Raw genomic sequence first — 16,852 nt, forward strand, 5'->3', positions numbered from 1 at the left:
CAGCTCAATGCCAGCTAGCTCCGCCAAAGGCACAGGAAAGGAAAGACAAAGAGAAGAAAGAAGGCGGAGGTGAGTGTGTGCCCAGGTAAGACATCCTCCTCTGTCAGGAGCCTCAGGGGGCTAACTGGCTTACAGGTGGGGACTCAGAAGCCCAGAGTCATGAAGTTGGCTTCCTATACTGTGTGAGTCAAATTGGGTCAACTTTCTCAAACGTTTGGGGAGCTAGAAACTCCCAAGACACTAACAAAGCAGGCTGATGGGAAGAGGAGGAAAGTATCAGTTGTCATCAGGCGGCTTTGTAATTAACAAAATCTGTTGCACTTTTGCAACAGATGCTTTTCCGCGCCCTGCTGAAGGACTAGTCTAGCTACCTGGACCTTCCCTGTTTGCTTCCTGGCCCTTTTGGAACCATGAAACCCAGGCCTGAGCAGGATGGCATTGGAGGTGCCACGGAAGAAAGTGAAATGCTTTTGTTATGACCTGGGAAGACAAGGCACACAAGTGAATCACCTGGAGAGACCCTAACTCACCGTGTGGTACAGACCGCATGCACCTCCAGCAGTGAGAATGCAGGGCGCTGACCATCTTGCTCTGGGTCTCAATTTCCTCATCTGTAGTACTATGGACCCATCACCCAATCATGACTCACTAGGGAGTTTAAGCGCACATGTTTTCCGACAGCGTGCCTGACTGTGAACATACTAACGCTTAACAAATTGGCAAAACGGGAAGCCGGTTCCTTTGATGGAATATGGGCCCTCAAGCTTAAAGGCTGCAAAAATGGAACAAATCACATATTGGATGGCGCCACCTGTTGTCTCTGGATGGTATTGCACTCTGGCAAGGAGAAGAGGAAAGGGGCGGCTCCAAGGGTGACCTCAGAAGATCCCACCACCAACTTGACAACCGTGGACTCAAGAGTCCAAAGGCAAGAATAGACGGATTGATGCTGTAGAATGTCATGAAGCAGAAGTGGATTGCAGATCCAGGTTGCACTGACCTTTTTCTTTGGTTCGTGGTCACGGCAACCATCGGGCGAATCCCTCGAGATCTTGACCCTGGAGTCTTCATCCACCCCTCTCCTTCAGAGCGTAGGAAGCTAAGGATGAAAAGAAGGAACCGCAGCACCGGGGTAACTATAGCATTGTGTGGCTGCCTCCGTGGGTAATAAATGTTACAGCTAATATTTACTGAGTGCCTACGGCATTTAAAGCACTGCTTTATTTAATCAGTGCAACTCAGTGAGGTTGGTACTCTTATTCCCATCCCCATTTTACAGATGGGGAAATCAAGGCACAGGGAGGTTAGATGATGGGTTCAGGTTCTTACAGCAATTCCTCCCTCCTTTCCTCACTGCCTCCTTCCTTCCTTCCTCCTTCCTTCCTTCTCTCCCTGCTTCCTTCCTTCCTTCCTTCCTTCCTTCCTTCCTTCCTTCCATCCTTCCTTCCAGCTTCTCCCTTCCTTCTATCCATCCAACAGTCATTTTCTTGAGTGTCAAAGCTGAGATTTTGATCTAGACAGTCCAACTCGAGAGCCCACGCTTTTAGCCACTGTGCCTGACTACCTTTGGTGGCACCTTTTAACTATGACTGATACCCATTAGTCCGGGTCTCTCATACTTAGCAAATTCAGTGACACAGGAGAAAGTCAAATCTTACTGATACTTTATTTTTTTTTTAATTTTTGTTTAATGTTTATTTATTTTTGAGAGGCACAGCATGAGTGGGGGAGGGACAGTGAGGGAGGGAGACACAGAATCTCAAGCAGCTCCAGGCTCTGAGCTGTCAGCATAGAGCCTGACGTGGGGCTCAAACCCACATACCGTGAGATCATGACCTGAGCTGAAGTCAGACGCTTAACTGACTGAGCCACCCAGGCGCCCCCTTACTGATACTTTCTAATCTTGATTCATTTATCCATTCCTCCATCCATGTGCTCATCCACCCATCAATCCTCTACACACTCACCCACCATCATCCATCCATCCACCCACCCATCCACCCATCCACCCATCCATCCATCCATCCATCCACCCATCCACCCACCCATCCACCCGTCCATCATAACTCAATAACTCTCACCTCCAGCTAGCCATTCATCCACCCACCCAATCATTCTCTCAGCCATCCATCTTTCCATTCATCCATTCTTCCTCCCTTCCATGTATCTATCCAACGCTTTCATGAACACCTGCCACCTTCCAAGCACAAGTAAATGTGGAGACAAATCAGCTGTGGTCCTCATCCTCATGTTGGCTGTAGTCTCAGAAATACATAAAAAGCAGTGTGATCTAGGCAAGAAGCTTCACTTCTGTGCCTGTGTTTCTTCGTCTTATTCTATTGGGGTTCAAAACAGAACCTGCCTCATAGGATTATGGAAAATGTTCAATAAATCAGTTCAAGCAAAACACTTAGAACAGCACCTGGCAGCTAGTAAGCCCTCAATAAATGTCATCACGTGGTGGTGGTTGTTATTGTCCTTCGTATGATTATGGTGATGATTATGAGTGCCACCATTACTATGATGGCGACCCAGGGCGCTTGTCCAGGACGGAAGCAGCAACTCCCTCCATCCATCCCGGGTCTCCACCACTCTTGCTTATGAGATGTTTATAGGTATTTATGCAAAGAAGTTTCGGAGGCCAAACAGTTTGGGTTTCAAGGAAATAAAACTGAAAATATGCTCATGTGAATTGTAAATCTCCAAGAAGGGGGCGGGGCCTGACCTAATATGCGGCATTTCAAGAAATGTTTATTGCAAACTTGCAAAACAAATGGTTGGGGGACCCAGCCATTGGCCTCCTTCTCTCTGCCTGAGCGGGTCCCTGGGCCCGCATTTCCTGTCCCTCACTCCTTCACGAGGCCCCTGCTCATTCGAGTCTCTGAGCTTTTAATACTGAAGCCCGTTCAGCAACCCATAGCCTCAGATTCCCCATGGAAAACGCTCTTGGGTCCACCTGGGGCAAGAGTTGCTAGGGCGGGCGTTTGAGAGTTCAGGTGGGGCTGAGGTGCATTAAGGACACAGCGTTGAAGTTCATTCCGAGCCACTGACTCCATATCGATTTGGGTCACCGGTGTTAAGGCGTCACTTTCAGTGGTGTTTAATTTAAACAAACAATAAAAAACTCAGTCCTGTCTGATGGATGTTTAATTCCCAGCACGGAGAGGCAGAGGGCAAGGAAGGAAGGAGCCTGAGGATGTCGGGCATGAGTGTGTCGGGCAGGGAGGAGGGGTGGGGCGAGGAAGAGAGAGAGAATGTGTGGATCTTGGGGTGGAGGCTGGGGATGGCCCACCCTAGATGTCTGTCCCCAGAACCCAGCATCCCTCTACCTTGGCTGCCTCAGAACGTTCTTTTCACTGCTGAGTCTCAGTTTACTTATCCATAAATTGGGCATAAATGAAGCCGCCACAGAGGGTTCTTATGAGGGACGAGGGAGATGGAATACGCCGGGCTCACGCATCTCATTTCCCAGCCAAGTACCGGCTCCCAGGGTGTGTGCGGGGGTGTGTGTGCACGCGCACACGTGTGCCTACGCATGTCTCGTGTGCACTCGTGTGACTTGGCCCAGAAGGGCTTCGAAGCGCTCTGGCCTCTCCCTGGGTTCACATCCGGCTCGACAACGAACCTTGTTGTCCTGGACAAGTTGCTTAACCTGCTTGTGTCTAAGTTCTGTCATCTGTGAAGTATGGATAATGATAGAACCCACTTTGTATGTTACTGTAAGCATTCTTATGCTCCCTGATCACTTTAAGGGTGCTTGGCTAAGAGAAGCACTTACATAAATGCTTACCACCCCCACTGTTACTACAAATGCCATGCAGTGTCATTCCCCAAACCAGGAGAGCCCATCCCCCTGGAAGCCAGGCTGGGGGAGGAAATGATACGCCGTGTTCCCCGCCCCACCCCCCCCTCGCTCCTGGAAATAAACAAGCTAGAGGTCACAGAGGGGTCTCTTTGACCTCTGGGGTTGTTCCCTAGGGTCAGGAGAAGAGAAATTTGTTTTGTGCTGCAGTGCCCTCTGTTGGGAGAGCCTTGGTCAGTAACCACGGACAGAGGGAGGTGGCTGCTGGGGGAAGTTTCTGGGCTCCTGCTCTGCCCAGGGCCCAAGGAGGAGGCATGTCCCGTCGTGACTCATGGGTCCGAATGCCAGGACTGCAAAGTGGAGGCTTCGCGCTGGCAGCCAGTCCATTAAGAGTCAGGAACAGAGGCACGGTAAGTGAGTTAAAAGCCTGGGGCTGCCTTGGGTGAGTCACCCTGTGCCCTCTGCTAACCGTGCCTCTCGGTGCTTCAGATATGCCTTTCTCTGGGGCGAAAGGAAAAGCTCCTAAACTGTGTTTATGAAGCAGGAGCTGGAGGAGTGGGCTTCCCCAGGAGAAGGTGTGCAAAGGTAGCGGGATCATTAGGAACAATCACCATATGGTAATAAACACACACTTTGCAGCCCAGCCCCTTTGGGAAAACCAACTGTGCACCCGGGCACCATGTCCTGTCTCTGAACGCACCATCCAGGGGGCTGTTGGTTCTTTGAAAAGATTCACTGCCACAGGATGCCTCCTAGCAACTGCTAAGTGCCAGCCTCGTGCCCAAGGAGCTAAGGAAGAGAGCGGATCAGACAGAGTGCCCTGTCTTCATCCATCGGTCCGTCCGTCCATCCATCCATCCATCCACCCCTCCATCCACCCTTCCGTCCAAGAAATATTTATTCTGAGCCTACTGTGTGCCAGGCCCTGGCCAGGAAGACGAGAGATTATAATACAGGGTGATGTTACAAGAGAAGTTCTGGGGCTGAAGGAGGATTAATCGAAATCTCTCCCACTCTGCCCCAGCCCAATCCTTGGCCCGAGGAGGCAACCCTCCCTTGGCTCTCAGACCTCCTTTCCAGCCTCTTTCCAAGTATCGTTCACAGCTGGCATAACGGAGGTGACTCCGGACCCCCTTCATGCTGCTCCCTGGGGATTTCTCTCCCAGCAGGTATGGGCCAGGGCTGGAAAAAAGCATCACCCAGGCCGGTAGAAGAGCTGGATCCCCACTGATCCCTGGATCCCCTCTCTAATGGCTGGGCCCACAGCGAGTGCGGACAGGAAACCCCACCTATTCAGGCTTTCACCTGGCCACCTGCTGCCAGTGCACCTGCCTGGCTGTGCTCTGATCTGCTCTGGGCCAGCAGAGCAGGAATGCCCACACGGTGAAGCCTGGCATTCATGGCCCGTGGGACTCACGGCAACATGCCAACGTGAGGATCCTCCCAGATGGATGCTGCTCCCCAGCCTGGAAGGCTCTTCCATGGGAGGGCTTAGCACCTGGGAGGGAGTGGGTTTTCCTGGCTTTTTCCTAGGCCAGAGGTGGGAGGTAGAGGGGAAGGCAGAAAGCAGGGAGGGACTGTGCCCTGTGGCATGGCTGGGCCAGCCCAAAAAGAGGGTTTGGGGGTGAGGTGACCTCAAGCTGACTCTCAGCAACTCGGAGAAGGGGAGACCTGGGGGGGGGGGCAAGACAGAGCAAAGAACAGCCAGCCAAGGGAGAAGGGTCTTAAGACTCCAGGGCTGGAGCCATATCCAGCCCAATCAGCCTGGCAGCCAATTAGTCTGATTCAAAAAAAAAAAAAAAATACCCACGTAGGGACAAACTGTAATCAAACACCTATTTATAAGTGTTTATTACGATCATTATTATTATTTTACTGAGAGGATCATTCTAAAGCCTGTCAGGTGAACGTATGCTTTCAGATCTTCATAAATGCAAATCGCTCCTTCCCCTGGGCGGGTAGGCGTGAGCTGCAGCGAGGTTGGCTTGGGAAGCCCTGTAGTGAGGCTTCCAGAGGGCAGATGGAGGGAGCCGCTCCCTGCCATGAGGGGCATCGCTGCGAGAGGCTCGCCTAAGACACAGCTTAGCAACCACCTACTGCCCATCTCACTCCCTACACGCCCTCGAAGGGCTGCTGGAGATACACCTGGCTGTATACCCATTGCCCATCCAGGTAAACAGAGCAAAAGCCTTATGCAGCAACCTGACGAAGCTGGGAATTCTCTACAGAAGTGGCAGCTGGAAATTCTCCATAGAATGTCATAGAAAGAACACTGGATCAAGAGCCCAGAGGCCTGGATTCTGAGCCCCAGTTCTGCCCCTGGCTGTGATGACCTTTCTGGGCCTCAGCTTGCCAGGGGTGAAATTCCCTGCCAGACGCCAGGTTCCTTGCTCGGAACTTCCCCATCTAACCTCCACCCCCGCCCCCAGCCCACTCCAACAACTGGAGTACCTCTCCCCTCCCAGGAGACCTCAAGGCTCATAGCCAGGCCTGAAGCTCAGTGGTGTGTGTGTGTGTGTGAGAGAGAGAGAGAGAGAGAGAGAGAGAGAGAGAGAGAGAGAAGATACACAAATCCCGAACCGCACTCCTCGGGCCTGGGCAAAAAGTGTCAGGCCTGCCAAAAAGGTGAAAATGTGGTCTCTGCCAGGAGGAAACAACCAGTTCCTAAACCATTCCTGGCTGGATTCAAGAATGTAGCTATTTTTGGAAGGAAGGAGAAAACACAACATTCCTGTCGGTACCTGGGGGAGGCCATCCATAATTTGGGAAGTTTCAGATGACTGATGCCCCTAATGCTTCCCACTGAGAGCACTAATAGGTGGCAAGGCCAGTCCTCTGGGGCCACACCCTGCCTGCTCCGCTGGGGGGGGGGGGGGGGAGGCAGGGCTTGCTTTCAAGGGAGGCTGCCTCCCTCCATCAGGCTTGGGGGTGGGGGGTGGGGGGTGAGCCCAGGGACGGGATTAAGTGGAGGGGGACCGGGTGGAGCCGACTTCTGGAGGGCAGGGGTGCTCGGTCAGCTGGGGGAGGGCTGCGAAGCTAAGGACTGCGCGGCGAGTTGCGAGTGAGGAAGGGAACCTGGGGTAAGGAGAGGGGGTGGGAGACAGGGAGGAGGGGGAGGGGGGCGGGGAGGGGGTGAGCTCTCCTTCTCCCTGCAATAAATCGGCTTAGCGGACGAGAGCCGAACAGCCCAGAAAGGATTAAAGAAAAGTCTGTATAATACAGCGGAGAGCGCGGCGAGGGGAGGGAGGGAGGGCGGGCGGGGGGCGGGGAGAGGGGGAGGGGCGGAGGGAGGGCGCGGGGAGGGGGGCGCTCGCGCCGCCGGGAGAGGCGAGCGCGAGGCAGAGGGAGCGCGGTTCGGCTCCAAACTCCGGCGCTGCCGCCGATCCGACTCCGGGGCCGCGGTGGGCGCCGCGCGCAGCCGGGGGAGCCGGGAGCCGCGGCGCGCCGGGAGGACGCCCGGAGCGCAGGGTCGCGCGGCACCCCGCGGAGCCCGAGCCGAGTGGAGCCCGGCGCCCCGGCGGCCCGGCCGCGGCGGCATGGGGGCGCCCCCGCGGCGCCCGGCGCTGCCCGCCACCGTCGCGGCCGGCGGCCGGAGGCAGGAGCGCGCCTGAGCCCATGGCGAGGGGACCCGCCGCCTCCGCCACCGCCTCCGCCTCGCCACCGCCGCCAGCTCCCGGGCACCATGCGAGCCGCCCCGAGCCTCCGCGGCTGCGTCTGCCTGCTGCTCGCCGCGATCCTGGACCTGGCGCGCGGTGAGTGCGCGGGCGCCCGGCCGGAGCCCGGGGTGGGGGACGCGCGCGGGGGCGGGCCGCCGGGGAAGGGCGCGGGCCCGGGGCGCCCCGGGGAGGCTCGCGGCGCGAGCACCGGTCCCGGCGTGGCGGTCCGCGCGGTCGGTCGGCTCGGCCACGGAGGGAGGAGGTGTCCTCCGAGGAGAGCGCGCGCGGGTCTGTGCCAGGGTGTGTGTGTGTGTGTGTGTGTGTGTGTGTGCGCGCGCGTGTGTGTGTGTACGAGCGTGTGCCTTTGTTGCGTCTGTGGGTAAGGGTGTCCGGGAAGGAGCTGTGTGCGCAGAGGGTGCGGGAGTGTATTTAGAGATGTGAGTGTGCAGATGGGCTGTTTGAGTGTCTCTGTCAGTTCCACGGAGAAGGTGTGCGTGTGAGCCAGAGTGAGCCAGAGTATTTGGGGGTGTGAGCGGGTGCCGGCTTCTCGGTGAGGTGTGAAGTGTGAAAGCTTGTGTCATTGTATGTGTGAGCGTGTTAAAGGGTGGGGAGTATGTGAGGTGTGGCGTTTCTCGCGGGTCCCGAGTGTGTGAGTCTCTTCAGGGGTGTGCGGCAGCAGATGACTATTTCGGGGGGGGGGGCGTGTGTGCATAGGATGGGGGGGGATGTGACACTTGGGCAGGAGTATGCGTGTATGTGGGATGTGTGGAGGTGCAGGCGCGTGGGGGTTGTGTTGCTTCGTGGTCCGAGAGCGTGTGTGCGTGCGATGGAGCGTGTGGTTTTAGTGGATGGATGCGCCCGGGAGCCCAGGAGGTGTGAGCAGCCGGGTGTGTGTCCCGCAAGGACTTGGTCCTGGCTGAACCAGCTCAGAGAAGCTGGAAGCTGAGCGGGGTCCCCAGAGCGAAAGATGCTGGCTCCACAGCTCCAGGGTCCGGGGCTCACGGCCGCCTTCGGTGCCTCGCGCCCGGCGCCGCCGCCTGGTGGGTCTTACATGCTACCGGAGCCCATCCTGGCGACCCCGGCACCTTTCGGGCAATGAGCCGACCCACAGGCTAAGAGCCCACCAGGGGGAAAGCGGGACCAGCGAACAGCCACAGGCGCGGAGACCAGAGGGTCCGCGTCCTCGAGTCCCAGCCAATACCAAATGCTAAACCTGGGCGCCCAGAATCGGCCCCTCTGGAGTCACAGCCATGAAGGGGGGGGGGGTGCGGGGTGCCAAAAAGTAGCCATTGTGGCCAGTAGGATCTCAGCCCCTAGCCCAACTCAATAATGATGGTAGGGGGTCAACTCTGTTTGCCTTGCCCTGCGGGGAGGTGCCTCACCAGGCTCTGAGAGTGCCTGCCAGGAATGGGTGCTCCCCCCCCCCGCCCTAAAATAACCCCGCCCACGAGGTCCTCGGAGAGTGCTGGGTCTGCGGATGGGAGAGGCTGCAGAATTTAAGCCTGAATGGTGGTCTTGCTGGCAGAGAGGGGGAGGGGTTGTGTGTGACCCAGAAGAAATGTCAGCCCCATACTTTGTCCCCTACCCTTTGGAGCAAAAGACTTTCCAAAGTGGATCAGAATCTCCCCCCAACTTTGGGGTGAGGGCTCCCTCCGTCGGATGCCTCTAGAGGGAAAGGTTATATGGGGGGGGGGGGTCCCGGTTCCAGCGTTCGGCACTGGGCTTTGTTGAAAGGCACTGGAGCCCTCACCTGGACATTGCAGGGAGAAGGGATTGGGGGTTGGGGGCAGGAGGGGAGCATCGTTTCCCCCACCCCGGAATGTGCAGAACTGACGCGGCAGGGGTGGGGTTGGCGACTGATGGTTTAAGCCAACGTTGGGAAACCCGGCTCCGTCAGGACCCCACCCTGCGAGCTCTCCCCAGAGCCCGAGAGCGGCGTTCTTCGGGCTGCCGGGCTGCGGAGAGCTGACCCGGCGTCCTGGCGTCTCCGCTCCCCTTGCCCGCCTCTGCAGGCTGCAGGGCGCAGGGGGGCTCGGGAGCCGCGGGTGAGCGCGTCTGGGCCGGGGGAGCCGGCGTGGCCTAGAGCTCGCTGCTCAGGGTGAAGGGAGGAGCGCTGACTCGGATCACGGACGGGAAACTTTCCGAGCCTGGGGCGCAGGCAGGGTTCCTGGGCCGCCGGGGGGCCCTCTTCTCCTCCGCAGAGGAAGCGAGCGTGCGCGAGGGTGGGGTCCCTCTTTCCCGGTTCCAACTCTGTGCCCACGAGGGGGCGGGGGTACGAAAAGGGTCAGCGCGAGATGTAAGAGGCTCTCTTGCCGGAGGAGGGCGCCCTTCCGGGATGCAACCTCAAGCCGTGCACCTAGCAGTTGGCTTAGCCGGGCCACCTGCCAGGGGCCGCCTGGGAGGGCGGAGAGGGTAGAATCCAGGGCAGGCATTCCGAAACACGCCTGCCAGTGGTGGTGTGGAGGGGCCGGGGGGAAGGCGATGGCGGTCTCTGTTAGGTAGGGGCATGGCTAGCGTCCCCTTCCCTGCTGTACCCCTAAGGATCGCAGACAAAAGCGTTCAGCTTTGCAGAGGTGAGTCTGTGCCTTGGGAGAAGGCACTCCGCTGCACACAGGACTGGCTGGGCCATTAGCCCCTGCCCCTAACTACCCCCCCGCCCCCCAATATCTGACTCTGCATTGGAGAAACCCACGTTTCTCCGGCTTTCCGGATCACCCAGGAGCGCCCCGAGGCGTCTTCAAGTCTTGGGGCCCCAGTTTCCCCTGCCTGGGCACTTCTGGGAAGGAAGTCCTGCGGTTGTCCCTGTGCAGTGGCCCGGGAGAGGGGGCACCGGGGATGGGGGGTGGAGGTAGGGAAGAGAGTGGTTCTTGGTCCTGCCTCCTTTGGCCCCGGGAACTTCTCCTGGAATTGTAGTGGGTAGGCAGGCCCAGGTAGGGCGAGCCAAAGGCCCCAGCCAGCGGCCCTGCCGTTCTCTCTCCGCAGCCGCGTGTCAGCAGGTGGGTGGGTGGGAGGGCTGGCTCCGGAGGGCCGAGGCTGCCGCAGCACTGAGACTGCGGGGGCTGCGCGCGCGAAAGCCGCTGTGGCGACTTTTAAGTGTTTATCCTTCCTCCCCACCCCCACCCAACACTCGGCGCGGGGCGGGGGTCGGGCACCGCTAGGTTCCTTCTTAGCCCCTGCAGGGCAGTGACGGGCCGAGCCGAGAGCTGGAGGCTCCGCCCCTGCTCCCCCAGCCGCCCCGCCCCCAGCCTGGCCCCACCCCACAGCCATAAACCCCACCCCTTTCCCACCCCAGCTGCAAACTAGAGTTTTTCCTGAGAGGTTGAAGTAATTTTTTGCCTTTTGAGCGCAGAGAATGTCGGAGCTGGAAGCGACTTCCGCGGTCATTTATTCAGTGGTTCTGAAACTCCTGGTTTTTGTTTTTAGCAGGAGGACCCTCTTAGAGTAGGAATTGATTCCCACCCCCCCTGAAATCCTAACGCCTGGGGCAAGACGGCAGGCGCAAAAGGAGAGCTGCCCGGGCTCACGCGGGCGAGGAGGCTCCACGTCGCGCGATCCTTACACACGAGAGTCTCCCGAAACAGCCTGAGATTGCTCGTTTCCTAGTATCTGGCTGGGATTCTGGTTTTTCAATAGCCACGATTGTGTGCATCAGCTGCAGCGTGTCACGCACGTGCTAGCCGCTTCACAGGCCTCATGCAGCTGCAAGATGGGTTTAAGCTCCTTTTTTCACGGATTAGGAAACTGAGGCTCAGAGTGTTAAGATTTATTGGTGGCAGGACATCTGGCTCCGACCAGCTCCCACCTGGCCCAGCCCCAGGCTCCCTCCTTGTTTCTAATGTTCCCTCTATGTGGGGCACAGAGAATCCCTTGGGCAGGGGCGGCCGGCCACCGGTGATGCCTTAGGTTGGCCCGGCTAACCCGACTTTGCAGAACATCTGTCGCATGCATTCTTGGGGCACTTTAAGTGACTTTCTCGGGTTTCTGGGTTAGCAGTCATGAATTGGAAGGCAGAGGCCAAACAAAGACCGAACAAAGAAGAGACTGGTTAGTTCTGTTAGCTGGGTTTCCTGGGATCCACGCAGGTGTCTGACTTGCCTTACCACCCTACCCACATCTGCAGCATCCCCAGGCCGCTTGACGTGTTTACTCGGGTGCCCAACAGATGTTTATTGTATGGTGTCTATGTGCCAAGCAGAGTGCTAAGCACTGGGAACATGACCTTGAACACAGTAGAGAGTCCCTTGCATGTATGGTGTTCACAGCTTAGCGGAAAATTGATTTCTTCACTCAGAGGGCAGGGGCTGTACCTCTGACCCTCACCGAAGGCTCACTGTGTGCCAGCATTCCGCCCCGAGCTTCATCGTTCTTGTCTCGTCTAATCCTTACTAGCACGCTGGAAGATAAAATTAGCCCCGTTTTGCTGATGAAGAAACTGAGGCTGAGGGAGGTTAAGTGACTCGTCCAAGGCCATCCAGTCAATAAGTGAATGAGCGATTCAGACACAGGACTGACTCCTTCCCTCTGTGCTCTGATGTCTGCTGGTGAGGATGGCCGTCAGGCACTTTCTCAGCTCTGGTGGAGGGTTGCAGGGTATGCAATTCCCTGTCTGGATGTTATCCTCATTGAGAGGGAATTAGCCAGTGTTATTCTGCCCAGATGGCGGAAGGGATTGTCCCCGAAAGCCCTCGCCATCATCAAGACAGTGAATGGGCATCCGTTGTGGGCAGGGCATGTCAGAAAAGAGTAACACCGGGACCCTCACCCCCGCGGGCCGAGAGGTCGGGCAAGTTCATGGAACACTAATAGCCATCCAGGCGGACATGTGTCCAAGTGATTGACATCCCCTCCAGGAAGTTCTTGAGGAAGCGTGATTCCTTGGGGCTGTCAAGGGGAGGCTTCAGAGAGGAAGGAGAACTCGAGCTAGACCTTGAAGTAAAGAGAGGACATGAATAAGCCAAGGGCTAAGGAAGAAAACGTGCCAGGGGGGAAACCTGGCTGAGCAAAGAGCTGGAGGTGAGATTGTACGTGGCAGGACCAGCTCAACTCAAGACTGGTCTCCCCAGAGTCTTTTTGAGGACTGGGAGAAACAAGAGTGATATTACGGATAGCTACCATTTATTCCACACCTGTTAGATGTTCCTGACGCATTGAACGCTCTCAGGAATCTGGGAGGCAGTGTCATGAGCCGTGTTTTGCAGAGGAAGACGAGAGGCCCTGGATCTTTCTCTTTCTCTCTCTTTTCCTTCTTTCTTTTCTTGTCTTTCTTAAATAATGAATGAGGCTCAGGATCTTTTTTTTTTATTATTATTAAGTGGAACAACTGGGAGTTTCAAACCCAGGTCTGAAGCAATCTAGAGACACTGCTGCTCCCGGAGGAGAGGAGAAACTATTTATTTTTTCATCACTGGAAGAAGGAATACAACAACCCGCTACCACTTGCTAGAGGATGCAGAGCCTTCTGTTTCAAACGACAAATGTCGGTGGTGGCAAAACGCACATGCCATCACTTCCTAAAGGCGATCTGTCTTCAGGATGAGGTTCCTGGGAGGGAAAAGGGGGTGGGGGATGAAGTCCTGGGACCCACTTTACACGTTCACTGGGGTCCAGTAGCAGAGGGGGCCCATGATCACCAAGACCTACTGGCCAGGATTTCGTGGCTGGAGCGAATAAATCCATGGGGCTGGAGGTGCGCAGAGTCGCAGCCCAAAGGAACAGGAAAGGACATGGTGGCACCCAGGCAAAGAATCTGATCTGTCGGTCCTTTGTACATCTACCGTTCACATACTGGATTTGCTTTGGGGAATTGTGCATGCTCCCCGCCCCTCCCTATGGTATCCCATCTTGGTAGGTGGCATAGACAGGTAAGGCATCCCCAGATGAGCCCATCAGACAGTCTCCCAGGGATCTGAATCCAGAACAGAGGAAGACTGAGAACCACCAGAAAGTACTCCTTGCCACGGGGGCCCCCGTGAAACTGTACTTCTCTAATTCCCTGAGGCCAATAATGACAGGACCTACCTCCCGGACTGTTGACGGGATGGGACGAGTCATTACATACATGCAAAGCTCTTGGCTCAGTCCTATGTGCTCTGATGATTACCAGTATGAACCGTGGTTATGCCAGAGCTGTTACGGCACAAAGGGCGTGGGTCCTTATAGCGCCTGGAGCTTCGGCTTGCCCTCGTGTTCCGTGAACTTCCAGAATGTTCCACAAGTTACTTTTTTGGGGCTTGAGTTATCCAGAGTTGGTTTCGGCTGCTTGGAAAAAAAAAAAAAAAAAAAAACCCTCCCTAGGCATGGGGAGCCTCATAGTTGCCAGTAACACTGAAGATGACTCATGGTCCCCTAGCTCGAGGGTGACTGATCCCATCACCTGTGCCCTGACTTTCCCTGGAGGCCTAAGGCATGGCCAGCGCCCCTCCCCAACCCTGTGAAGCCCCATGAAGGCAGGGGCCCTGGCCGGGTCTGCTCGCTGGTGAATCTTCCCCACAAAGCCCATGGTGGGTGCTCAGTAAACTTGGCTGTTTAGATGCAGAAACCATCTTTGGCCTTTAGACGTGGGTGTCCTGGTTGAACAGACTCTTTGCAGAAATATGTATGGAAAGGCTTACAGCGTGTGGAATTTAGGCTGGATTCACAGATAAACTTTCCGTTGGCCCAGTTCTGCTCGTGGATCTACACTCTTGCCTTTCTCGCGGATAATCAAAGGGCTGGAGGCTCGGGCTCCAGATGCTCCCGTCTACCCGCCGGTCGTCCTTGAGAGTTGACAAAATGCTTCCGCACCCATCATGTCATCGAGTCCTCCCTCACATAAGACACAGTGGCAGCTACTCTTGTGCCCACAGAACAGGGAAACAGGCGTGGGGAGGTGCAAAGACGGGGACAGGAAGTGGCAAGAGTGGAATCTGGGTTTGGTGGCTGCGTGCCCAGCCTTCCTTCCATTCCCCCTCACCTCCCGCCCACCCAGTGTTGCTCCATTCAGCTTACAGGGTTCTGGAATGGGACAGGTAATTCAACAGACCAGTCAACGGACCAAGAAGCATGCACTGTGGACTGGGTGCTGTCATGGCCACTTTGGGCGGCACTCGGCTAGAAGGACCCTCCTCTGGGACTGGAGAGGCTCGAGAGTTGGTCTCCTACCGAATTGAGAGCTCTTGAGGGCGGGCATCCCTGCTCCCCCAGCCCTGGACAAGGCCTGGCTCTGGGCAGATCCTCGAGACATGTTTGTTGAAGGAATGAATGATTCCCACCCCCACCCCCACCCCCACCCCCACTGAGCCTGAGGTTCAGTCCAGACACCAGGCCTGGGCCTGTTTCCCGGCCCTGACCGGTCACCTCTGGAAGCACGTCCTGGTGTGAGAATGTGTCCATTGTCCTGCACTGCTCACCATCACTCACACTGGCATCACGGCTGGCATCTGGGGGACGAGCCAACAGGGGGATGTGGTAGGAAGACCAAAGGGTTCCCTGTTCCCTCTGGCTTCTCCTTGTGTGTGTGGGAGGGCGGCCCTTGACTGGTGATGGGTGGGAGCTGGGGAAAGAAAGGACGGAAGGAACCAAGGAAGGAAGGAAGGAAAGAAACATGCTTTGAGCTGCTCCTATGTGTCCAGGCCTGTGCCAGCCTTGTTCACGTGAGATGTCCTGTTAAATCATCCCAGCAACTTTGGGAGGTGATGGTCTGTCCCATTTTATAGAGGAGGAACAAGGCTTAGAGAGATTGTGTGATTCGCCCAAGGTCCCACTGCTGGTGATGGGCCGAGCGGGATTCATACCCAGGCGTTGATTTGCACGTCTCTTTCCAACTCTGAGCTGATCCTGCCTGTGGCTTCAAAGTGACCACGGCAGGAACATTTACACCGCGGAAATTGGCAAACAGTCCGGATCAGAGCTCCCTGCAAACCCGGAGCAGGTTGTTCACATCGGCCGACACAGCGCCGGGCGTGCCGGTCCTCCCTCGATCACTGCCTCTGTTGGACAGCCACCTGCTGTTAAGGGACTTAGGTTTCCATCTGAACTGGATTCAAGTCCCAGCACAACGACTTCCCAGCAGAGCACATTTGAGCTAGCTGCCACCTCTCTGAGTCATGGTATCCTGTCTCTTGAAAGTGGAGGGTGTTTTGAGGATGAGTAAAACATTGCATGACAGCACTTGGCCTGAAAGTGGTCCCCAGCCGCTGGCGCCTCCCTTCCTCCCCACCCCCCGGGGGTAGGATCATTTGGCCTTGGAGTCCCTCTGATAGGCCAAGTGGGCTCACACTTTCTTCTCCCTCTGCTGGAGGCCGATGTGGGAGCCAAGTCAGAGGATCCAGCCGCTTCCATTAATCGAGCGGCGGCCCTCACCTCAAGCTGGACCACCAGAGACGCCCCTCAAGGAATTTCACCCCACACGACACAGACTCATTTGAGAACAATAAACGATCGTGTATAATAAATGGCCAATACAGGGATCCCAAGGATAAATCTTTGGGGATTAAAGGAGTGGCCCAGGAAGGTTCTGAGGGATTGAAACACTCTGGGTGGGTGAGGAGGGCATCCCGGGCAGGAGAAGAGCTCATCCAAAGGGTGGGGGAGGGAGTCAGAGTGCTGTGTAGGTGTGTGAGGGGTGGGAGGCAGTGAGCCGGCTGACCTCCCTTGAGCAGAAGGTGCTCATCGAGAAGCTAGGGATGAACCTGGCTGGAGCTGTTGGTGGAGGCCCGCGTGCCCGGGGCCAGGGGCCTGGATTTGAGCCTGGGGATTGTGGGGAACAGTTGAAGAGGGCAAAGTGACACTCCCAGGGCAGTGTTCTAGGAAGATGAATTGGTTTTTCTGGGCCACCTGAAGCTGGCAACTGTTTGGAACCTCCACTGGGTTATAAATGGCTGTTCTGGGTGCCCCCAAAGACGCAACGGCCTAAAGGAAGAGATGCCGTTATTTGGGGCTGTTATCTCACCCAGAGTGTCCAGACCTGGCGAGGGGGGGAAAGCCGTTATGGCCGAGATGGCAAGGCTGCCCCTAGGCGGAGCGTGTACCTTGGGCCTGAACGGAGAGTGATGGGGAGAAGCTTCTAGATCTCCAGGGAGCATGGGCTCCAGAGTCTGACCAGGGTTCACCTCCCCTTGCCACCACCCCTCCAGCATGTGAACCCAGGTAACCTCTTCATTGCTGTCAGCCTTGATTTCTCTAGCTGAACCCACAGCTCGTCGCTGTGGCCTGGTTTGGTGAGGGCAGCTGGGCAGGGTAAATCACCTACTACGCGGGGTCCACACGCACGGTGCCTAGCACATGGTAGGCATGTGAGAAGGGGCTGTTCTAATGAGGCCTGGCTCGCACAGCGCCCCCAAGCGTGAAGGGGAGGAAGTGTTTGCAAGCCTCAGTGCCCAGCTGAGGGGGTGCATTGTAGGTGTCCCCAAGTAAC

At 56.6% G+C, this 16,852-nt stretch overlaps 1 protein-coding gene across 1 annotated transcript in view; it reads left to right on the forward strand.

Annotated features, from left to right (window-relative positions):
- Positions 1-7,382: 7,382 nt before the first annotated feature.
- IGSF21 (immunoglobin superfamily member 21) overlaps positions 7,383-16,852 on the forward strand; it is a 233,599-nt gene continuing 224,129 nt past the window's right edge. The window contains exon 1 of the mRNA XM_043573888.1: positions 7,383-7,554. Within this exon, the coding sequence (XP_043429823.1) occupies positions 7,485-7,554 (70 nt within the window). The 5' untranslated portion in view covers positions 7,383-7,484. The remainder of the gene's footprint in view (positions 7,555-16,852) is intronic.

The sequence above is a fragment of the Prionailurus bengalensis genome, chromosome C1 (genome assembly GCF_016509475.1).
Source record: "Prionailurus bengalensis isolate Pbe53 chromosome C1, Fcat_Pben_1.1_paternal_pri, whole genome shotgun sequence".
NCBI lineage: Eukaryota > Metazoa > Chordata > Mammalia > Carnivora > Felidae > Prionailurus > Prionailurus bengalensis.